This window comes from Neolamprologus brichardi, chromosome 6, assembly GCF_056152115.1.
Source record: "Neolamprologus brichardi isolate AB-2024 chromosome 6, ASM5615211v1, whole genome shotgun sequence".
Taxonomy (NCBI): domain Eukaryota; kingdom Metazoa; phylum Chordata; class Actinopteri; order Cichliformes; family Cichlidae; genus Neolamprologus; species Neolamprologus brichardi.
The window spans coordinates 35,665,368-35,691,248 of NC_142109.1; the positions used below are offsets into that span (position 1 = coordinate 35,665,368).

At 40.6% G+C, this 25,881-nt stretch overlaps 1 protein-coding gene across 1 annotated transcript in view; it reads right to left on the reverse strand.

Moving 5' to 3' along the window:
• Positions 1-25,881, reverse strand: part of sorcs3a (sortilin related VPS10 domain containing receptor 3a) — a 288,360-nt gene that overhangs the window by 121,559 nt on the left and 140,920 nt on the right. Inside the window, exons 3-4 of the mRNA XM_087842211.1 lie at positions 19,607-19,706; positions 12,082-12,240 (exon numbers count right to left, since the gene is read on the reverse strand). Of these exons, the coding sequence (XP_087698337.1) occupies positions 12,082-12,240; positions 19,607-19,706 (259 nt within the window). The remainder of the gene's footprint in view (positions 1-12,081; positions 12,241-19,606; positions 19,707-25,881) is intronic.

A 25,881-nucleotide genomic window follows, 5' to 3' on the forward strand; every position in this document is an offset into this window, starting at 1 on the left:
GCTCTTTCGCTCCCTTTTGTTTGATAGCGAACACATTTCTACAAACAGATTATGACTCCAAATATCATAGCATTGCCTTCTTTTCCCCCCGTTCTTAATGCTAAGAACACTTCATCTGCTGTCTACAATTAACCTGTCAAAGACAGCTCCCTCTATGATCATTTAGCCATGATCTATTGTGTTATTACTATTTCACTTGGAGCCATCCATCACCTGACTAATGGCATTAATCCTTCCTTTTGTGGGAGACTGCCAGCTCAGTGCCATGGGGAGCTTTTGTTGAATCCCATGTGTTCTAGGTCAGACTTGGTAATATAGTTGCAGTTCCCTGCTATAGCTGCCGCAGTCTTAATGGACTGCTGTTCCTCCAGTGGAAATACAAACACACAAATTAAGTGTTTGCCTGGACCTTGGGTCTGTCGTGTGCTGTCTCAGGGTAATGAAACTGTTGTGCGGTGTTTATATGCACCACATTTCCTTGTAGACAACTCTTTATGAGGTTAGAGCTGAGCCATGAAAGCCCCCATCCTTGTAAACCCGACATGTGTTTGCTGGCACGAGGATGCACTGGTGGCTTGCTTTGTTTCTCTAAAGGACAAATTTGGGTAGTTTCTGCTTGTGTTTCAAAGGAAATTCAAGGATGGGGAATTTCAATTTGCCAGCATTAACTTGCGTTTCTGCAGGCTGGTCAGACCAGGATGTAACACCGTCTGGCTCTGTGCATTCACATGCAACAGATCGCTTTACAGAGGTGTGCTGAGATGTCACAGCAGGCACCTGACAAGCACATTTTTAGAACATGAGAGCAAAACAAAAACATGTCAGTCATGGATTGGCTGGTGGGCTAGCTGACACCAAATCATTTAAAATCTGTGATTACTATCAAAGACAAATATACACTTCATTCTGGGCCATATTTGAAATGGACATTCAGTCATTATTATATCAATCTTACTGGTACAGCTATTTCTACTAAGCCTGTAGAAACAGTTCTATAGCCTCGCATAAACGTTTTCATCCTTGACAACCTAAATACGTTACCTGGACCATGGCATGCATATAAAAATCTGCACTCAGATTCATTTTAATGGGCAGTAGTGGGTGAATGAACTACCGGTAGGGATGCACCGATACCACTTTTTTGGAAACAAGTACGAGTACGAGTACTTGCATTTCAGTACTCGCCGATACCGATACCGGTATCGATACCGACACCGACACCCGATACCGGTATCGGGTATCGGATACCTGATGCCCGATACCCGATACCGGTATCGGGTATTGGATACCTGATGCCCGATACCCGATACCGGTATCGGGTATCGGATACCTGATGCCCGATACCGGTATCGGTATCGATACCGGTGCATCCCTAACTACCGGTCTACCAAAAAGAAGTGCAAACGTATACTGAATGACAAACCTTAGTCTACATATCATTACATCATGTGCAAAAGGCCCATAATGTGTTTATTTTGGTAGGAAATGGAAAATAAATGCAATAATTAATAGAAACATGCAAACATGCACAGAAATACAGCATGTAAAGCAGAAACTGTCATGGTCCTGGGTTTTTGCCCTGAACGCTTTACTCGTTCTTTCTAATTTATGAAACATTTATATTCAAGTTTTGTACTAGTTAGTTTTGAGATTTCTAGTCTTTAGTGCATGAGACATGCATGTCTCCACGTCTTCATCCCCAGCCCCAGTGTCTAGTTCACTTGTCATAGTCTAAGTGTGGGGTTTGCTTCCTGTTTTATTTTGATAGTGTCTTGTCTTGCGTGTGTGATTTTCAGTTTTGCTTCCTCCGTCTCGTTAGTTATAATTCTGTTCAGCTGTGTCCCTGCTTCCCTTAATCACCCTCCTGTGTATATGTTGTCTGCGTTCTTGTCATCACGTTCTTCCTCGCAGTGTGTGTAATCAGTGTCTATTGTTCTGTCAGCCCTGAGGCAGCTTTCTTGTCCTTTTTTGAAGTAGTCTTGAGGAACAGTTCCCCAGACTTCAAGACATTTAAAGATTTCTTTAGATGTTCGGTGCCCTTTGTCGTGCTTTCTGTCCCACACTGTTTCAATAAGCAGTGAGGTCCGACCTCAGGGAGGCCAGTCCATGCTTCATGTGGTTTTCACTGCATTGGGAGGATGTTTAAGATCCTTTTCATGCTGGAATTATAAAGCTGCTGCCAACCCGCTGCTTTCCAGCATGCTGAATCAAAATCTGACCATACTTGTCTGTGTTTAAGATTCCCCAGCTCCACCGAGAGAGATGGAACCTCAAACCACGACAGCCTCCGCTGCTTTTTTAACAGTGCTACGAGGAACAGTTCCTCATACTAACATGATTTGAACCAAGTAAAATCGACAATAAAGCTGTGCATGTTTTAGTGCATGACTGCCTTGGTTTTGCAGCCCGTCTGGTCTGCAAACTCCACCCAAAAAGGCTTAAGCTGGAGATTGAAGCAGGAAGCTTCTTGCTCTGTGGTCTCTGTTAGCACGTTAGCATTCTAACCTCGTAATTTAGCAGTGTGCTAAACTTTCGGTCTACAGTGTACACCGTTATCTTTGATTTTCACTTTCTTTCATGACTAAAAGTTGGAACAGTTCTGTCCAGTTTTCTTAATAAAAATATTTAGGATGTATTTAGGATTCTCAATAACTTAATAAAAGGACGAGTAGTCTCGAGGAGCATAATTATGGTAATTAAAATAATTATGATCAATGAAAAATACTAGCTGGAAAAACGATTCCCCTCTGCGATAGGTGGTAAATCCACATAAGGAGCCAGCAGATTGTAGACAACCTCTGATTACAGTGTACAGCACTGTACTCGTCTCCGATGTAATTATTGGATGAGTTAATAACCACACAGTCCATTAGAGAGTCAGGGCCTTGTCTCTCAAGTTTGCTGAAGCGTTAGCAGAGATATGGTAATTTCCATTGCATCAAACCGAGTGTTTACAAATCCCTACAGCTCCTCTGTTAATGCGATGCAAGGGAAGGTATCAGCAGTGTCCCTCAACTGCTACAAAATATCTACCAACACAACATTAGAAATATTATGGTATTTATAACAGCAAAGGGGCAAACAGCACTCTCCTGTGTAAGTGAGAAAATTAGAGAAAACAGCCTGTTCTTGTCTGCTACAAAATATTTTAGACAAGACATCCTAAAACTAGGGAATAAATAAGATGATTCCTATTTATTCTATGTGTGAAGCGTCTTCCCTTTACTGTTCTCCTGCATTAGCCTATTTATGTAATTCTCTCACTTGGCAATAGCAACACTGCCCTATTCTCAGCAGCCAGCCTGGGACTACATCAGTTAGTAATTGTCTCCACAAACTCCTCGCAGCCGAGAGATACGAGCTTGAAAAGCCAAGACTTCTAAATCTAAAAATATCTCAATTTACTCAAAGAGAGGTCTGACCTGAATGTTCATTTTAAAAAGTCATAAAAGGGAATCGACAATGACGACAAATACTTCAGCCGAGCCTGTTTGTCCTGACACGGATTCTTTCTCTAAAGAAAGTTAAGTCCTCAGTGCTTCACTTAACCACGGCTAAGCACCAACTTACAGTTGATTAAATTCAGAGTGACCCAGTCTGAAAACTATTAGCTGGTTACAAGCTGAAAATGAGCATATTAAAGCTTATTGCTGCTGGCTCAACAGTGGAGATGAAGTGTCAAGGCTGTGAGGGGAATCTGGTTGAATTAGGCGACCGACAATATCTGTGTAAACCGCTTTTAACTAAATAGATGGAGTGCACGTTCTTTATTCGCAACAACAGCCCTGGGGAGGTGGATGCAGCGCACAGATGACACATTCGGGAGGTGAATAAAAATGGGTCTAGCAGAGGTGGTAATCACGACTGGGTCTTTTGCTCTGGGGGCCACGGAAGCTGCGATGATGCAAATTATAGCCACAGTCTGCTAACACCTATAATCTTCCACACCCCGACACGGACGACCTTGATTTTGTTGAACTGCCAAATCCGTGTCCCATCCATCGGCCGTCTTGATCTTTCTGCTCGTCTGCTTGATGTGTATTCTGCCTTCACAACCAAGATCTATTTAATCAGTGAGATCAATAGTTGTTACTGCTATTGATCTTGTGAGATGTAAGGTGGGACCACCTCATATTTTGTGCGCGGTGGTAATCTTTAGAGATAATGTAGCCTGCTAAGGGCTGTTTTTAATTAACATTAGGAAAGACTGTTTTCCAATCATGCTGCGGCGGTGACTGATGAGTCCTTTTTACTCTTCTCAAGCCATCGGAATAATTTTAGGTTTTGCCCAGAACCTTGGCTGAAAGCGGGAAGCTCTTTCAAGTCAGCTCCCACCCAGACTTCACAGGGATTTGAACTTCTTGAACTTGGCTAGCCTGCTCATCTTAATACTTAATCTTATAGTCTAAAATAGCAGCTGCAGAATTTGGAGGTTTTACTTGGAGTTTAAATGCTCGAGCAATGTTTGGAGCTCAAACTAAAGTTGTGCTGCAGACGACTTTTTTTACTTTTTCCTTCATACATAAATTTTATTAAATTCCAAAAAGAGAAACTAAGAAAGTGGAGAGGATTATTTTCTTTAGAAAAAAATGTATTAGTGCTGTAGTGCCCTATTAGCAAGAAACAACAATTCCTAACTAGAAACCACATGAATGAGATGAATACAACATCCTTCACATGTGAAGCAGATTCTAAGAATCTGTCAGAACATCAGAAAATGAGGCTGATTCAAAATAATACCCTTTCAAAATAATAACAATGTATTTACAATAAAGTGCAGAATACACAATCAAATGTGTGATTAAAAATAATCACATCTCAGTACAACAATAATGATGCTCCAGTTAAAGATTCAGAGACTTGGTGCTCTGAACCCTGCATAGAAATCTATGAAAGGATGTAATAATAGCAAGGACAGTGGTTGACCTCGCCCTGAATAAAAGAGCTGAAACTTAAATAAATACAAGCACAGAGTAGACGTTCAGGATCATTTCAGCTTTGTGGTGGCGGGCATGTCTACTCGGTTCATGGTGAAGATGTGAGCAGCTGTGCTCACATCATCTTTAAGACCTACCATAGAACCAAGTCCGCCAGAGCTTATATTATATTTTTACATGCTGTGGAGCCATTTTTGGGAGCATTTCAAGTTGCTATACATCAATACAACCATTATAGCCCAGATTTTAATAATATGTCTGCATTAAGTGCATAGTCATTACATAAATTGCAAAAAAGTGCAATAAACTACAAAAAAATTGAAAATCGTTTTAGTTTTTTTAACATATATTTCTAGTTAGAGAAATTTAAGAGGTTTATCCTTCAAAACTGTAAATACAAAAAAGTTGCACAAAATAGTTTCCCACCACAGGAAATTTATTTTGAGTGTCTTCATAGTTTTATTTTTGAAATACACCAATTTTTATACACTGCAGGAAAAACGAAAATAAATATTATAATGCAAATTTGCAAAAAAGCAGCATATGCATCAAAATAAACTATTTCCAGCAGTGCAATATGAGTCCTAAGCATCCCAGAAACCACACAGAAAGTCATAAAGTCAAACATAACTTTTAAAAACACCAGTATAGGCTCATGGGGCCCTGATGGTAAAAAACTACATTTCCGCGAAAATGACGTCACTTCCGGTTTCGGGCAGGACATGCAAAAGTTCACGCTGACGTCTATTCTAACGTAGGAAGTGTTACAAACAGCTGATCCGATCGGTAAAGTGTGTTTCTGGAATATTATGTTTTTGTTGCTGCAAGTGCTTTTTATGCAGTTTTTGCAAAGCTATATGTGGAAGGAAACTGTGACCGAGGACAAGCTGATGGCATAAGATGTAAGTACAACTCCTCCGGTTTCATATGCAAAAATAATTATTGCGCTAGCTCACGTGGTTGCAGAGCTACCGGGATTTAAAAATAGTTACGCAAAACGGAGCGTGCTGCTCTGACCGGTTTTAAAGGGTTGAAAAGTTTTTGGTTTACTGATGAATTAAGTGAATTAATGTGTCATAACTGACATGTGAAGAGGTTGAAGTAATTTGTGAAGAAAAGCTTTTGACACTTTTTATGCATTATGAATTTGACTGGTTATTCTATACATTCTGCTTTCAGGTCCTGGAGATGGTGGAAGAGGCAATAAAGGTCTCTACCCAGTAACTCTGAACAATCATCTAAAAAACTGTTAGGAAGCATCACCAACATGGCTGACAAAAAGCAACACAACAACAGAAAGACACAACACGCACTGCTCTCATGGTTAACTCACGAGACGTGGCATACACTCAGCTGAGCGTTTCTATTCCTCGTATGTCAGCAGAGTTGACTAAGCTATAGTAAAAAACCGTTCAGTGTAGATAACAATTATAGAAATATTGTGCATCTTGTTCGTTTGCCTTCATTTATGAACAACAATCAAGGCTGGTGTAACAAACGTATTTTGAACTTTGAAAAATCAAAGAACTATTTAAGCAAGAACGATCTGCAAAGAATACGCTGCACAGAGATTGTGGGGAATATACTTAATTTTATGGACCCATTTTTGATGCATTTTACACCATTTCTAATGAAGTAAAAATTAACTAAAGTGACTTTATTTGAACAGAAACACACATGTGCCGGCTCGCTCGTTATTCTGAAAAATCCATGAACTGCAAAATCAGATTTTACTGACCCGTCTCTGAGGAAACCCCGCAACTTCAAATTCAACTTAAGTGCATGATCTATGACATAAGGAACTGTAACTGAGCAGCGCTTTCTCAGCATTGGCTTCAGTTGTAACTAACAGAAAATTTCCCTGCACGATAGTTTGTCTGACTGAATAAGAGAAACCAAGTAGTGAGACGCCATTGGTGAGAGTTCAGCGGCGTCAAAGGACTCTATTGAACATATGCATCTTTTTACTGTAAAAGAGATTAAAGCTGCTGACTTGTGATATTCCACTGATCCTGTGACAGTGTGAAGGACATAACATGAAGTCGCCATCTATAGAAGAAAAACATGGCTAACAAAACTTGGTCAAAGCACGAAGAGAAGCCTGAAGGATGCTGACACTACACTCTTTGATCAGGTGAAACAAAAAGACATTTGAGAGGGAAGTTTGCACTGAATGGATGTTCATGTAAAGAGATGACACTTAGCTCAAAAAGCTGGCTTGGAAATGTATTCCCCATGTCTCTGATTAAAAAAAGGGGGGAAATTAATTAGAAGACGCACTTTTGCTCCACTGAAGAACAGCTCAAAACAAACATGACAGAAAAGTAAAACTGTCTGTTTATCCTTCCGTCCATCCATGTTTGCCCAGGAGGATCTCGAGCCTTTTGCAGTTAGTTAATAAATTATTTAGGGTCATGATCCGTGGGAGTGTCTGGAGGTTTTCCATCTGTGGCCGTGGGTCCTTCCCTTTTGGGTGGGACCTCCAGCGCCTCACCTGTATTCCATCTGCAAGCAATCAGCGCGAGAGCTACTTAATCCTGTGCAACCTGCTCTTCCTCGCCCGTTTGTTATTGTCTCAATGGCGCGGTGTTGCATTCCCTGGTTCAATGTCACCGGGATATTCTCTGTCTCCCTCTCTCCCTTCCTGTCGGCCCTCTGACCTTCTCATTACACCTCAGGGCTCCTGAGGAAGCGTCCACGGACCTCCCCTCCTCAGTGCTTACTAACTCGGACGTGTAAAAATCCCTCTGACCTCTTTTCTCGTACCTCTCCTGCAACCTGACTTGCTAGGACAATCCTTCTCAGTCCCAGTCACCGATCCTCCGTGGCTATTATTTACTTAAGACTTTGTCTGCTTCGTGTACAAATATCCTTGTCAATAGTTACTTTGCGTGTGTTTGGTGTCTGCACTTGGGTCCTTTCTTTGGGTGAACCTCTGGTTTAGTTATTAGCCTTTATTTTGATAAATATTTATTTATCTTAAACAAATAATAAACCTGCTGCTCCTGATGAGCAAACTCTGCTTAGCTGGAGGTTCAAGCGTGGTTCTAACACACTTAGGCTACGTTCACTCTGCAGGTCTTGATGCTCAATTCCGATTTTTTGATCAAATCCGATTTTCTTGTCTGCTCGTTCACACTACAAATAAAATGCGACAGCAAACGCGCTCTAGTGTGAACGCTCAAAGCGGCCGCATGCGCAAAAGAAGACGTCACACACAACGCGCTCTGTTTAGACCCAGAGCAACAGTATTGTTTGACTGATGGCCCTTAATATAAAGACTTCAGACTTTACGTTTCCCAATTTTTGCTTTAAGTTATTTTGTTATTTACATAATAATGTAAATAACCTAATAATGATCCTTATTGCTGTTTTAGGGGAGCGGTGCTTCAAAGGATAGTTGCAGATTTCTGTCAGAATCTGCAGATTATACAGTACAAATAAAATGTTCACGTTTCTCCAACGTTGTCTTCCCAACAGTTTCACCGGATGGCCAGGAAGTGTTCACGATGTCTTCTCCGGCGCTGATAATTGGCGTCTGTCTTGTGTCGGTGACGTAAAAGACGGATTTAATGCAACATGACCATCAAACAGCAGTCGCTTTCTAAAACATCAGATATGTATCGGATTCAGTACCACATACAAAAGTGACCCAGATCGGATTTGAAAATATCGGATTTGTCACACCATGATCGGATATGGGTCGCATAGGGTCAAAAAAATCTGATTTGATGCGCTTTCGCCTGCAGTGTGAACGTAGCCTTAGAGAATATGTATTCAATCAAAAAATCTCATTTCACTTTAATGGTAGATCAGTTTCCACGTCTCCTTTAATACGCTATGGGACAGTAACTCTTAATGTTTAATGCTATAAACCATACTATACTATACTTGAAATGAAAATGTTGAGGTTTTGGATTATTATGTAATCAGCTGGGGGAGTATTTGTTCACTTTCCCTTTATGTTACTATCATGTATTGGAGTGTAAACTAAATACAGGCTTAAGAAACTGAGAACAAACCTCTCATTTGAGTTGATGAAGTCCAAAGTACAAAAGGTCCACAACAGAAAGGAAATGAAAACTCCAAGAAGATGATACAAACACAAAGATGGAGACTCAGAGGAAGGGCTGGACTATTTATACACACGTGAGGTAATCAGGGAAGCAGAAGCAGGAGGGACAGAAGACACATGTGAGAGTCGATCAAAGTGCGCAGGACTCCGGAAACGACGAACTACCAAAGCAAAACGGGAAATGAATACCAAACAGAGGAAGTGCAAAGCAAAATTTAACAAGAACTAAGAAACATGTAAAAACCAAAGTCTAACAACAACTTAACTAAATACAAAGACACCAAACAGAAAGTGCCTAAAATTAAAGCGGATGTAAAATTTACTTTGTCACAATCTGGGTGGAGACCTGTTAGGTGAGTGTAAGCTTCACTACACTAACTACAACTCTAGAAGGAGCAGTGATTCTCGTGGAGGGACAGATGGATGCAGATTATCTCATCGGTCCTAGAAAAGGCCCAGCCAGGGACCGTGACACTCATACATATAACAGATGTTTGATATTAAAGATATAAAAGGACAGATTTGGTAATTAAATTTCCACCTAATTCAAAATCATCCAAGGCTAAAGTCAGCTTGGCTGGAAGTAATTCAACCATTTCATTTAATCACCTTTTTTTATTTTGACTTTTTTGTTAGTTGTACTTCAGCTTGACATTGAGTCCTGCAGTGTGCTTTAGAAAGATTAGTTGTTGAGCGGCCCGGTGCAGCCACCACCTTCCTGCACCAAGTCCCGTCCTACAGGACGATCGCTTTGGCTCTCAGGTCAGCGTCACTGACCTTAATGGCAGCTGTTTCCTGTGCACAATCTTGGAGCTCTGTGTGAAGAAGCTGTGCTGAGCTACATACTGTGTGACAAAGCTCAGTGAAGGTGACACCGTGATGAAGACTCGGGTGGGAAATGAGAATCATTGCAAGCTGAGAATCATTTTTAGGCACAGCCAGCTCTCCTACTGGGGCTGTTTCCTGATTGAGGTTCAGCTTAAAATACGACCAAAATAGTTTTTCTTGTTCTCTAAAAACCTCCATAATGAATTTACCGTTTCATTATATAAATTCCTTATATTCAAAACAGTATGGCCACGTTCACCATGTGGCTAATGGAAGACAGTTTTCATATACCTGTTTGATATGGTTTGCTTGTACAATCTGATAAAGATAGGCACACTTTTTGTTTTCATGACTGCGATCTAGCTAGCTACTCAAGACACATGAAAAGTGTGAGAAACACAACATACTTGAGCATCATAAATACACATTTTTAAATGGTAAATGACCAACTTTGCAGATGTAGATCCCAGACTTCACCGACTATTTGATTAGTTCATATGGTAGTTATGTTGTCTTGGAAACAGATGTTGATGCTGAATGAGAGACACTGAGGCAAAAACACTTGACTCTAACCAACAGGTGGCGTCGCTCTGCTGCTCGTTATAGAATTGGTTTGATTATTGTCATAAAGAAAATAAAGATAAAACATTTTTATTATCATACTTAAAAATTACTTGTTTGTTAGTTTTCTTACAAGCGCTTTCAGCAAATATGAATTTGCTGTCACACACACTTCACAATGCGAGCCTTTACAGTGATGTGGGGGTAGTGTAATAGATGACAAAGGATGTCTGTGCTTGTATTGATTGTGGCACATGTTACATGAAGGTTAGTTAGTGATGGGAGAATTTAACAATTCAGTTCAACAAAAGTTGAGAGTGAAGATTTTTTTTTAGCTGTGAGTCATCACCAGAGATGGGCAATAACGCGTTACTGTAATCCGATTACTTTTTTCAAGTAACGAGTAAAGTAAGGGATTATTATTGCAAAAACGGTAATTAGATTACCGTTACTTTCCCGTAGGAACGCTGCGTTACTGCGTTACTAAAACCGTGATTTTTTTGCGAGAATGTCTCATGACAGTGACGTAAGCGAGTGCGACGTTCGTGACAACAGCTGTGTGCAGATCAACAATGGATCATATATCGAGTGCAGAGAGAGTATGAGCGTGCAGCGTTTAAAGCGTGGAAGTACTGACCTTACTTTGAGTTTGATTCCATAAAAAGTGACAAAAACATTAGTGTCCGTTGTGCGTGGGAAGAAAACTTCTTTTTACAGCGAAAAAAACCCTAAACTTCCAAGCTAGCTCCGAGTAGCTACGACGTAATGGGAAACTCACAGAGAAACTCGCGGATTCTTCCACTGACCGCTGCACACCTGCACCAGGGTAAACCTCCGCCTACCCCACTCCTGCTTTACAGGTGAAAATAGAGCAACAGGACCGCTAGTCTTTGACTTTATTTATTTTCTGCTGTGTTTTACTTGCATCTATTTGAAAGACTGAGTGTAAACACAAAAAATATTTTATTTTATGTGCTGGAATGTGCAGAAAATAGGTTTAAATGTTAAACAAATGTCTTCCAGTCAGAGAATGTTGCAGATAATTAAATTTTTGCTTGATGCATAAAGTTAAAAGATTAAAACTAATAAAACAAGTTTTAAAAAGAGACTTTTCCATTTGATTACATTTTGTATGATGATTATGTAGAAAAAGTAGAATTGGGCTGAAAGATCTATCACTTTATCACCTATTCAGGTTGTAAATCATGTTTTTAAAAAGTAACTAAGTAACTAAGTAATTAATTACTTTTGAAAATAAGTAATCAGTAAAGTAACGGGATTACTTTTTTGGGGAAGTAATTAGTTACTGATTACTTTTTTCAAGTAACTTGACCAACACTGGTCATCACCTGTGCACCGTTACTGCTACCACTGAAGAGCTTTCATGCGAAACAATCAATATGTTTAGCTTACAATTTAACCAAGGGGATTGTGACAATATTAACATATTAAAGGACGGATATAGAAATAGAGGGTTTGTAGTGTGTCTCAAAGAAAGGCCTCACACTTAATTCTAGCTAAATAATTTTAAATTACATTCATCGGGTGAGTAAAAGCCATCAGGTCATTAGCAAAATTGAAAAACCTACAGTGTGCTATGTGAGCAGCACAAGAGGTTTCAAGTAAGGAGCAAAGAGCTAATTACAGGTGAGGACAGAAAAAAGATGACTATGATCTCACCTTCTGGTCGTGACTGTAAGCTAAGGCCCAGTCCTCTTCAGTGGGGTGGAATAAAAGGCTCAGGAGGTAGAAATTGAGGCGGTACTTCTGGTAACTGGCTCCCTCATCAGTGCTGATGAGTACGCTGCTCTCAAACTCCGGATCTGTCAACACCATAATCTGAGAGTGGGGAGAAAGGGAGAAGGATGAGGAGGAGGGCGTGCACACACGTGAAGGATAAAGGTGTGCGTTTTTGAAGATGGGAGAAGAAAGGATTTAAAGGGCAAATTTTGTGCAAAGAGGTGGAAAGATGGGGAGATGAGGAGGTGGAAGAGAGACGTTAGTGTCAGCAGAATAGGCTCGGCATTTTGGCACACGTCAGGCTTATGCTTGGCAAACAGCTCTGGAATATTTCCAGCTTCATTTCTTCACTGTGACTGTTGCACTCGCGTTGCCATAATTCTGCAGCTTTTCTGAGGCGGCGCTTCGGCATTTTCATCGTCTCGTTCCAAAATAGAAGGAAGTGGCATCTAAACCGAAACACAACCACATTCGAGCACGTAGGTGGCATCGGAAAAACTGATCATTGGAACGACTTGTCCAAATAGATTACAGTAAAGTGACGCCACTTGTGGTCTGGCTGCAATTAAGTGCCGCAGAAACAAGTGATTGAGCAGCCATGCATGAATCTGCACATACAGTGTGTTACTTCGGTTATCAGTCGGTGCTTTAGCATGTCATTTTTCCTTCCAATAAAAACTCTAATTTCAAATTTAACAGCTCCACAGTAGTAGAAGCCCTAATTTCATGCTTGGGATATTTCTACCAGAGCTATCACAGTTATTACAGTATTCACTAAGAACAGGAATTCCACAATGCATATTTCTTTCAGCTAATGACATTTGGAGTCTTTGTGGGAGCAGATAAAATGTTCACAGGGATTCCTCCTTGAATAAAAAGAAGGTGTTAGCATAGATGTAGCATTTAAAAGGGATGGTACTGTTTTGACTGATAGAATCTGAAATGAATCCATCAGTTTGGTTTACTTTTATATGAACAGGGATTTGAATGATTCCACACAAATAAATAAATAACGGTGTGTTGTTGTATGCTTCACTTTTAGGGTAATACACACTTCACCACAGGATAGGTGTGGATGCTCTAATCAGCCATAACATTAACACCATGCAGAGTTCTGCTGGGAAATCTGGGTTTTTGCATTGGTGTGGATTGCTCATTTTATACGTACAGCCCACCTCAACATTTCTGCGCTGATGGCAACAGTGCTCCCATGAAAACAAAGAGCCTGTGGGGTCTGAGGCATCATTCTGTAACCCACGGGACCCACTGAAAGCATTCACGGCATCACAGGTGTCGGGGGTGTTTCAACAGTACAATGTAGATGTCTCTATTAATACTGTTTGCTTGGTAAATGGTAATGGTAAATGGCCTGTATTTGTATAGCGCTTTACTAGTCCCTAAGGACCCCAAAGTGCTTTACACATCCAGTCATCCACCCATTCACACACTGGTGATGGCAGCTACATTGTAGCCACAGCCACCCTGGGGCGCACTGACAGAGGCGAGGCTGCCGGACACTGGCACCACCTCTGACCACCACCAGTAGGCAACGGGTGAAGTGTCTTGCCCAAGGACACAACGACCAAGACTGTCCAAGCCGGGGCTCGAACCGGCAACCTTCCGATTACAAGACGAACTCCCAACTCTTGAGCCACGATCGCCCACTAACGATCGCAGCCAAGCCCACGATTGCTTGGCTGCGAAGCATGCTGCTAATATGTGAAGCAGCATGCAAGTCTTTGTAATATTTATTATTTCTCGGCCGAACAGTTTGTAGTAAATGTTTTATAGCTCACCTTTAAGAAACAGCTGCTAATTCGTTGACACCCACACAGTAAAATTGAACTGGTAAGTCCAAAAACCTATTTTATTTTTCTTACCAAATGCTGATGAAAACACTGTTTGCCTGACTGCTAGCGCTTCTGCTTACATAGCCTCTCAGCTAACTGCTTATTGGTCCTGTTGGTCACCTGGTTCTTAAAGCCACCCCGTGTTGCAGCTGGAAATGGGGTTAATAGGCCAATCTGTGCTCCACAAAAGTAAAAAATAAAAAGGAAAAATGAGCTCGACTCCAAAGTTCTCAGAGAGCCGAGTACAAACCAATCTACCGTGTTTCTCGTTAGAATTAAAACACGAGGTAGTGCAGCTCTGAATGTTTCTCTCTCAGTGTTTAGTCTGTTATCTGGCTTAAACTACAACACCCACACCTCCACTATAATCGTGTGGTGGAACGGTGGGTAGCGATGGCGCTCGCAGCCCAAACAGCCGTTTTCTCTCGTCAATTCCATTTGAATTGGAAAAACAACAGCACATTTGTCACTGACAGAAAAGCTCGACTTCTTTCCAGAGCTTTAACCAGGAAACCTCCCCGGTGGTGATTTAGATAAATTGTTTTTCATTAAGCACCAATAAACAGGCAGCACTTTCTCAATCTGGGTTTCTCATTGGCCCGGGCTCGCCAATCTTGCCATTCATTACCTGTCACTGTCTAATGCCAAGGCCTCCTGATATCTGCAATGGTCTTTGGGGCTTGTCGGATGTAATTTACAGTTTTTAAGCAGCAATCATATTTCATCATGTTGCTGTGAGCAGCAGAGTCTGTTTTACATTTTCAGTCACCTGTCAGGACTTTCAGTTAAAGGAAAGAAAAGCCTGTCTGAACACATTGTTTGTCTTTACCCTCGTCTTTAGCTCGAGCTTTGAACCGAGCGATGAGCGTCACGTATTCTTGCTACAACTATAGCTTTCAATTGCAGCATTTTAGGTCATCTTTCCTGTAGCCTTGATTCAGAGAGGCTCACGACGGGCCTCTCATTTTATCGGGAACCGGTCGCAGAAAGCATTTTCACATTTCTATTACTCACTTACCACCTTTAAGTGCAAAAACAACCACATTACTTCCCAACCTGAGACATTATCGTAACAAGCCCTTTCTGTCTGTCGCCTCTGCAATTAGAAAGAACCCAGAACTAATTCGACGCCAATAGAAAGGCGGGAAATGGAACAGCAGCCAATTTCTCTCCTGCCTACTAAAACAATCAGCCTCAAACAATAATTATTCACTTCCAAAATCCCAGTGACCGATAGCATTAGCGAGAGGTGATTAAGATTTCCCTCACAGCATCCACTCGGCCTCGGTGAGGAAGTGGGCGAGTGAGGAGGGTAACAAAACGAAATCGATAAAGGTCGGAGGGATAACCTTTGTGTTTTATCAGCCTGCCGTTGAGCTGTGCACGGGCTTCGGCACCGAGACGGACGCCAGCAGCTGTCGGATGATGAGATGTGGAGGTATGGATCAGAGAGGGAGGAAAAGAGACTCTCTGCAGCAAATGAATCGCATCACGCCAGATCAATCAAGCTTTCTTTGACGGGAGGGTTTAACACAGTTGTCGCAGCACTATGCTCATTAAGCATGGATCAGGACTTAATCGCCAAAATTTAGCTATCATGTTTTCACTGTCTCGCTTCCTCAATGGCATTTTAACAGTGCACGTCCTTATTTTTAATTTAACGTAATCCACGAGCTGTTCGATCAAGGATTCAGCACATGGTGAGCATCAGAATACAGCCGAGAAGATTCATGGCAGCTGTCAATTTCAGCGATCGGCACTAAATGTCATTACCATCATTCAAATCTATAATGTGACTTTGTAAAAGGTCACAGCTTCACCTGATTTCTAAAACAATGTAAGCGCAAAAGAAAAAAACAAAAGCAGTTAACGTATAATGGCGCCTTTATTGTGGTTGAGGGAATATCTCGGAGAGCAGTAGGCGATTGTATCTTACGGTGACTGATTGGGCGCCCAGACGGCTCTTTTTATAGAACACGGGCAGACGTTAAACGCGACGACTCGGATGCAAGAGGTGAAAGATAAATAAAGCAAGTGTTCAGGCAAACTTTCATACATGCACGACGGTAAACCGAAATAATTAGGCCATAGATGAGGTCGAAGAGGCAATCAGCCCACAGGCAGAACGAAACTGGGAAAACGTACGCCGTTACAAACCTGCATTAAAAAAACAAGGACTAATATCAGTTGTTTACATGAGTACACGTGTTATTTTTTCTTTTTCTCACGTAAGCCGAATAACACAAAGTGTGTCACATCAGCAACCTGAGAGAGAAAACCTGAGGGACTACGTTTCTGCTTTGCCCTTGATGTGGAATTAAATTTTCTCCACATAAACAGAGAGAGGAGGAGTGAGTCATGAGGAGCAATCAGCATCGGCTATGATCTGTTCCTCACCTTCACGTGGTTTAGCTCAACACTCTTGGAGATCCTATTAACTCCCATGGCACGCAGCCGTATTCAGGGTCAGTACCTTGGCTCGGCCCTGGCAAAGTGAGGCTGATGAGCTCGAGCACCTCCACAACAACGAGCGCGTTCTCCACACAGCCTGTAGTCACGCTTTGGTTTGTGCCGCACATGAGTCTAACCAAGTAGGCCAATGTAGACAAAAGGATTGTTTCCAAGGATACGTAATCATATTGTTGGGGAAATCTCAGTTCTGACTAAACTTACTTTGAATTGACTGTTTGAATGTTTTAAAGAAAGATTTTTCAGTTCTACGGTCTCGGCGGTCCTGGATGGCGTTTAAAGAAGCCTTTGTGAATATTTTATAGCGACAACTGATCTAACATATAAACACTGTGACAGCGTGAAACCTACAGAGAGTTCTCAACTCGACGTGCGACCTTTGAATTCTAAAGTCAGTATTATTATGACGGTTATTAAGGCCAAACCCTTCCTGCTTAGGTTTAACCTTCTTAACAATGTTCTCAGGTGCAGGAGGCAGCCCACCAGCAAACAGCTGACTTATAATATTTACCTTATAATATAAAGTACCTTCAGATGACTAGTGATGATAGTGCAGTGATGCTCTTTAGATAAAATCCAGTTCTATATAATATATAAATTCTATATAATAGAATTTGTGCTGTTTGGAATTTCACTAGATCGTCAATTTTCAATATTTCAGACTGCAAAAATAGTGAGTTTGTATGTTCCTGTAACCTGCATTGTGGATGATTCGAATTGCTTTTTTTTGAAGAGTAAAAAGTGAATGTAATGTGGTTTTATAGTTATTGCCCCAGACCTCTGCACAATAGCTTAAGTATGGTGAAACCAGTGAACAGTAGAGAATATGAAGTGATGTTCTGTCGAATACCTGTTTTGCCTTGTTTAGTACTGCAATGCTACGTGATACTTTGGCATGAATATATCTTACGTGAGCTCTCCAGTTAAGTTTTTCATCTATTATTACCCCCAGAAATTTATTTTCACTGACTCTTTCAATATCAACACCATTTATGAAAGAAACTATACTGTGGTGGGGCTTGCTAATTTCTTGTTTTTGATTCATCTATGTTTTGTTTTGTTTTGCTTTACTTTTGTTTCATATGTTGTTTGTTTAATTTAAGACTAAAATAATAATAATTAAATGAATGAGAGGTAAAACTTGAGGGGGTAGGGACAAACAAGTAAATACTTCTGCCTACTCCTTTTCAAACAAATAATGGAATGATATTTTGTAATGATTGTGAAGGCACATGTTTGAAATGTTTGAAATAAAAATGAACTGAACTGAATTTTGCCATATGCATACGATAGTTGCCGCGTTGTGCCCGAGAGAGCTGGGTCGATATACATTTACATACAGAAAACTGTAAATTGACTGAAAACACATGGATTCAGAAACAGCTCTGGTTCCCTTTAGGCTACAGGTTGAAGAGTAGACTCCGACTGTAGCTTTGCTGCTCGGAGCACACTCGTGGCTACGATTCCACTTGCCTATCAAATTTTTGCTTGGAACACCAGATACGTGATGTTTAACACATGAGGGAATATCAGAGGTGCAGCCTGATGCTAAAGGCTTTGGATCTCAATATAAAAGTGTAGGGATTTAATATCCCTCCTGCTTGACAGACATGACCTGTAACCCTAAGGATAGAACAGTGAACAAAACCCTAAATGATTGGGTATTAATTAGCACATTTCATTTTAGCTGGAGTTAGACAGATGGATAGAAAAACATTCGTAGATGATCAGAAAACAATAAAAATCAATGATTGACAGAACTCTCTGGCAAATGAAAAACACTGGCAGATGGTTGGCAGCTGGCAGTGGTCATGGGTTGTTTTTTGGGGGCTTGAAATTCTTAAAATTCCACTTAGATTGTTGCCAGAAATATTCTTATAGAGCAAGGACTCACTGTACATAGTTTCCTAACTAATATACAGACTATTCTATCCACAAGCAAACTCACATAAGATTTTCAATTTCAGATGCCAATAATAATAATATCGAATAATCTTTGTTACCTAGTATTCTATTTAACCCTTTAAGACCTACCATAGAACCAAGTCTGCCAGAGCTTATATTATATTTTTACATGCCGTGGAGCCATTTTTGGGAGCATTTCAAGTTGCTATACATCAATACAACCATTATAGCCCAAATTTTAATAATATGTCTGCATTAAGTGCATAGTAATTACATAAATTGCAAAAAAGTGCAATAAACTACAAAAAAATTGAAAATCGTTTTTGTTTTTTTAACATATATTTCTAGTTAGAGAAATTTAAGAGGCTTATCCCTCAAAACTGTAAATACAAAAAAGTTGCACAAAATAGTTTCCCACCACAGGAAATTTATTTTGAGTGTCTTCATAGTTTTATTTTTGAAATACACCAATTTTTATATACTGCAGGAAAAACGAAAATAAATATTATAATGTAAATTTGCAAAAAAGCAGCATATGCATCAAAATAAACTATTTCCAGCAGTGCAATATGAGTCCTAAGCATCCCAGAAACCACACAGAAAGTCATAAAGTCAAAGATAACTTTTAAAAACACCAGTATAGGCTCATGAGGCCTTGATGGGAAAAAACTACATTTCCGCAAAAAATGACATCACTTCCGGTTTCGGGCAGGTCATGACGGACATGCGATCGTTCGCGCTGATGGACGTAGGAAGTGTTACAAACAGCTGATCGGATCGGCAAAGCGTGTTTCTGGAATATTATGTTTTTGTTGCTGCAAGCGCTTTTTATGCAGTTTTTGCAAAACTATATGTGGAAGGAAACTGTGACCGAGGACAAGCTGATGGCATAAGATGTAAGTACAACTCCTCCGGTTTCATATGCAAAAAAAATTATTGTGCTAACTTACGTGGTTGCAGAGCTACAGGGATTTAAAAATAGTTATGCAAAACGGAGCGTGCTGCTCTGACCGGCTTTAAAGGGTTAATACCTCAACTTGTAAACACACATTACCAGAGTTATTTAGTGAATAGAAATAGTTTTCTCTGAAAAGAAGAGCAGACTGATGAGTATGACATGATTCATGTTGTACTGATGGAATTAGACCTAGGCAAATGTAATCATACCCAATTCATTAAAGAAAAACATGTCAAAGCATTTCCACTGATGAGCAACTTTTTGCGATAAATGAACATCTCACCTTCCTCTTGTTAGACGGACAGACGTATAAGTAACTTAGGACAGTCTTGGATCCAACTTTGTCGTTCATTCTGTCGTACGTGGAGCCGTAATCGGTGGATCTGAAAGAGAAAAAGCCGTAGCGTGAAAACACTGCTGCGGATAACCTCGCTGGAAGTTTGAATGCATGAGTAAACAAACAGATGAAGGATTCCTGGGACATTCAGCAATTTGTGTCGAATAAATTTCATTTGCAAGTGATGAAAAAGAATGCGATATCACACGCAATGGTAACACAACATGCAGGATAAAGGCCGGTACTATATAGCTGCTCTGTGTTGGACTGAAACCTCTGGCGATAGAACAAGAGAAGGTTAACCAATCATCTAGAGCTGCCAACGAAAATGATCCATTCAAAAACATCTAGGGACCTGGCACTATAAATAATTAATTCTCTCCTGATGACTACTATGAAATAAAATATGACGAGTGCAAAAACATGTGGATGTTCCTGAACCCTCCAGCTTTAATAATTTAACAGTGGGAATGAGCCTGTTAGCCAGCCTAGTCCCTAGAAACTCCACATGAATCCATCATCACTAGTAACTACCAAATCTGCCTTCAAGTAGCATATTACAGCTTTTACAGCCCTGTTTTGGCTTTTTCTTTTTTTTCGTGGGAGCTATATTCATACCCCGGATTTCTCTGTGGGGAAAGGAGCACCCACACACCTCTGTGGCATATCTCCCGTTTGGATTCGCAGTCTACTTCAAGTTGTTATGTGGAAAGTGAAGATGATACCTATTTCCAGATTCTTTCCTTTTTCAGTCCAGCTTGTGTTCCTTCAGCGGGAACGGGCTTTCAAGGAAATTGCAAAGAGGTGTCTCTCATTCTAATTCATCTCAGAACGCCTGGGAGTCACAGCAGTTGCTATGATTACAAAGCACAATAATGAGTCAGATGGACAGCGTCGTTTCCACAGCATATTAAGGTGAGGTGTGGGGAGAAGTGTTGCACTGAGAATGATCCTGATTTGCGTGAGCTGTGAGCCTATGTGCCTAGACTCTGTATTTCACCATCGGTGAATGCACAAGTAACGTTAAAACATGCAGCACGCTGGTCTTGGTATAAGCGCACACCAGGCATGCAATCAGCATCATCATCATCTCAATGCTTGGACTTCTTAAATGCAATTGATAATATCTTTGACGAGCCAACAGGAGAAAGTCAGATCATGATTAGCTGTGACCTCCCAAATGACTCACACTCTGTACAAGGAGGCTAATTATTATGAAAGGAAAATAAGCTGATTATCATACAAGATGACAAAAGACAGCTACACACGTCGTACTTTTAGACCAGTTCATAAATGGGAAATGGAAATAGGGATACAGCGTTTCCAACTTGACAGCACTTTAGAGTCCAGACTACAGGAATGCCCAATTGTTACTCTACACCAGGGGTGGGCAACTCCAGGCCTCGAGGGCCGGTGTCCTGCAGGTTTAAATCGCACCCTGGGTTAACACACCTGAATCAAATGATTAGTTCATTACCAGGCCTCTGGAGAACTTCAAGACATGCTGAGGAGTAATTTAGCCCTTTAAATCAGCTGTGATGGATCATGGACACATCTAAAACCTCCAGGACACCGGCACTCGAGGCCTGGAGTTGCCTACCCCTGCTCTACACTCAGACCATTCTCACTCCCGAGGCGTAACATCCCGACGTTTTGTCACGTCCCGCGGCGTTCCTGAGGAACGCGAAAGGTGACCTTCCGTGTTCTTATGATACACGCCGGGTTATGGCAGAAATCCAGTGGAATGACGGTCCCGCGGTAATAGACGTTCCAGCCCTAAACCTAACCTTCTCCCTAACCCTAACCATAACCTTGTTCCTAAGCTTAACCACCACTTTAATGACGTTAAATAGTGTTTTCCCAAGCAATTTGAAGGAGAAGAGTAAACATGTGTAGATTGAGTCCAAACGGTTCTCATAGGTCCTCAGTTTTCCGATGTTGTCATGTAGGAACGTGTTGGGTGCCCGAAAACGTAATATGTTGACGATTTGTCACCTAGCGTAAAATGTTACGCTTTGGGATGAGAACGTGTTGCTACACTATATCCTGAAAGGGAAAAATTGTAATCCAGCTGCTTTCTGTAAAGAAGGATACTAGAATTTGTCCTCGCTGACACCTTGTGAGAGTATTTAGGTCTTTAGGTCTTAATCAGGGTCTCCATCCTTTCATGTTCTACTCCTGCAAGGTTGTCCAACTCCAGTCCTCGAGAGCTACCATCCTGCAGCTTTTAGACGCATCCTTGTTCCAACACACCTGAATCAAATGAATGGCTTGTTATCAGGCCTTTGCCAAACTTGATGGCACGCTGAAGAGGTAATCCAACCATTTGATTCAGCTGTGTTGGAGTAGGGATGCATCTAAAAGCTGCAGGATGGTAGCTCCCGAGGACTGGAGTTGGACACCCCTGTTCTGCTGCATGCTAATGACCAACTCTTGGGGATTTTCACTGTAGCCATGATATGCAGATGGCAAATAAAATATATCTCATTCAACACTTCAACAAACCAGCAAGCCAAAAAGGTCAAAGAAAAATACAATACATCATTTGATCTCCACATGGCCTGTTTAACTACACCAGGGGTGTCCAATTCCAGGCTTCGAGGACCGGTGTCCTGCAGGTTTTAGATCTGGGTCAACACACCTGAATCAAATGATTAGTTCATTACCAGACCCCTGGAGGACTTCAAGACATTTAAATCAGCTGTGTTGGATCAAGGACACATCTGAAACCTGCAGGTCCTTGAGGCCTGGAGTTGGAAACCCCTGACCTACAAAAACCTGAAGCCTGCTCAGACCGGAATGACTTGATTAGTGAACTATTTGAGGCTTTCTAGCAACCAGACAGCGTCAGGTACCAAAAACGTGGCCCTTTGGTTAAAGCTTTTTAATGCAGCACTTCTCAGATTTGCAAAAACTGCAAAAATCTGAAATGTGCTGGTTTCACAAGTTTCCTAAAATGTTAGAAAATGTATGTTACTGCAGTTGAAGCTGGGATAAAACCTGTTTCAGCGACAAATGCACTGAGATGTTTCTCACCGCTCATGGGGCCACTGAGCAATGTGTTGATTGCAAGGCCCCCCTGACTTGTTTATATGCCATTCATGCAAATGAACAGGTGGATGGTTTTATACGCTCCTGCTGCGTTATTGAAATGTAGTGGCAGTAACATGTTAACAAAGTTGGAAGCAAACGCATCTGAAAAGGAGAATTTTTTATTAATCCTCATTTAATGCTCTTCAGATGTGTCATAATAAATTAAAGGCCCATGCTTTTTACTATGTACACACAAAATATACTCATTAGAACCACCTTTAATGAAAAGTCTGCATGCTTCCTGAATCATTAAATCGAATGGCCCTGCCATCAAGATTACCTTGGTGAATCTTTTGCAGGGGTCTAGGAGATAACCCGTACAGAGTTATTTATTTATTTATTTTGTATTTTAGTTAAATTAAGTTTGCAGGTTCTGCCTGCCACTTCAGCTGAGGTCAAGTTAAAGCTGTGATTTGACAAGCACAATCACATTTTGTACAATTAAATTAAGGCGAACTGAAAGTATTTCTTATAGGCTCAGAGTGTGTTTTCAGCCAAATGTGGCCGGTCCTTGCGCCTCTAATCATATTAAGTGTTCAGGAACTGACAAGTCCAATTTGACCTGAGCTGTACTTTTAAGGATTCTCAGTGATGCAGAGAGGATTATCCATGCTTACATTTCATAGAACATCAATTACTGCATTGTGTTGTTTCACTAAAATAGACCTAATACTTATTGTTTCTACAGAGCTTCGGCTTAAAAGCCACATTGTGTCTAAGATTCTCTTCAGTGGCTGCTTGTATTTAATACTCGTGAATTTATTTATTACTTGAAAGCACTGAGAACATTTTGTTTCTCCATAGATGTGAAGCCTCTTCTGCCTATGTTAGATCAAGTGTTTGTCCCTGCACCTAAAAACCACAAACCAGGCGAGAAATTTGGGTGTAGTGATGGACGCAGACCTAAACTTAGAAAAACAAATTAAGACAATAACAAAATCAGCTTACTATCACCTCAAGAATATATCAAGGATAAAAGATCTGATGTCTCAACAGGACCTGGAAAAACTAGTCCATGCATTCATCTTTAGTAGGCTTGATTACTGTAACAGCATCTTTACAGGTCTACCTAAAAAATCAGTCAGACAACTACAGCTCATTCAGAGCTCTGCTGCTCGAGTCCTCACTAAGACCAAAACAGTGGACCACATCAGTCCAGCTCTGAGGTCTTTACACTGGCTGCCTGTCCATCAGAGGATAGACTTTGAAGTTCTGATGCTGGTCTATAAAGCTCTGAATGGTTTAGGACCAAACTACATCAGTATGAACCTTCCAGATCCCTCAGGTCATCTGGATCCGGTCTTTTATCAGTTCCCAGAGTCAGAACCAGACACGGAGAAGCTGCATTCAGCTTTTATGCTCCTTATATCTGGAACAAACTCCCAGAAAGCCTCAGATCAGCTGAAACACTCAGTTTATTTAAATCCAGGTTGAAGACTCACCTGTTCTCAGCTGCATTTGAATAAAACACCAAATCTGCACTTAAGCTTAAATTTCAAAACGTACATTTTAACTACTGATTTTATCTACTGTTCTGATTTTATCTGTTTTGATTTTATATACTGTTTTGTTTGTTTGTTTGTTTGTTAATTAGTTAGTTTGCTTGTTTTAATCAATTTTAAATCATGCTTTTTATTTGTTTTTGTTTCTGTCTCTGTAAAGCACTTTGAATCACCTTGTTGTTGAATTGTGCTATACAAATAAACTTGCCTTGCCTGCCTGATTTTTTCTGCATATTTGTCACACATTCAGGTCATCAGACTGATTTCAAATTTTGATATCACGCAAAGATAAACTGAATGCAGGGATTTATCTCCGTGTGAAACCTTACACTTGCCATTCAAACGTGTTCACCTCTAAATCAGTCAGCTTTCTAAAAACATGTTTCAAATCACAGTTAATTAATGATTTAACAAGAGTTAAATCCTTTTCATACAGAGGTTTGGATATTTTTTCCCTCCATAAAAGAATCATCAACTGCATTTTGTGTTTACTCAGGTTATCTTTGTCTGTCGTTAAAATTGGTTTCATGACCTAATGACACTGATTATGTCTCCCTGAGCCTAGTTCTGCCAGAGGTTTCCTTCTGTCAAAAGGCAGTTTTTCCTTCCCACCATCGCCAAGTGCTTGCTCACAGGAGGTCATGTAATTGTTGGGTTCTTCTTTGTTTCATTACAATATAAATGATTGTTGTTGTGATTTGGTGCTATATAAATAAAAACGAACTGAATTGAATTAAAACGTGTGTGACAAAGATGCAAAGGTGCGAATGCATCTTCACAGCGCTGTACAGATGTAGAGTATGTACGTATGGAACTGAGGAAAAAATGACCCATTAATGATGGATTTTATAGATTTCACTCTGGCGTTGGCTCAGATATCACCTTCAGCATGGTCATAATGAAAGTAGATCTGCACAGCAAGATTAATCCAGCTGCCATCCTTTGCAGTGAGAGCCTAAAAGGATCATATCTGAGGAGACACACTGCTTCCTATTTGCCTTTTGCAACACAGCTGCAGCCATGGAGTTGAGCTCTATTGGGAGGTGAACATTTAGTGAAATACCACAACGTTTGCTTATTTTTTAGAGACAGAGCCTGTCCAGGTATGCTACAGGATACTGCACCTCATTGTTTATGTCTAGTAAAAGCATTTAATATCAATGCAGAAAAAAAGAGGCTCCTTTATGTATAGAAATTGAATTTTTTTTTATATTCAGATAAATCACAGCCTCCATGTGACATTAAAAAAAGAGTTTTAGTTGGCTAACACTAACCATACCATATCATATTATTAATAAAATAATTTCCATAGGCGTGTAAGACTTGGTTGATACTTTTTGAAGATATGCGTAGCTTATTTGAGAGTTTAAAAATGTGTTAGGTAGGATGTAGAATTATTGTAGAGACACTGACACTGCCCTGGATGCAATAAAGGCCTGAGTGTGTCATGGATTTAGGAGTAGATTTCTAGGAGGCCCTCCCCCACTTTGAACTGTGAAAGTAAGACAAAGAGGAGTTAATGTTGAGTGGAAATTCCCCAGTGGGGGAGACCTGGGTGGGGGTCTCAGTGTTTGTAATATGTTCACTCTGTTTTCTATGTTGTATAGAGGAATTTGGTGTAGCTTG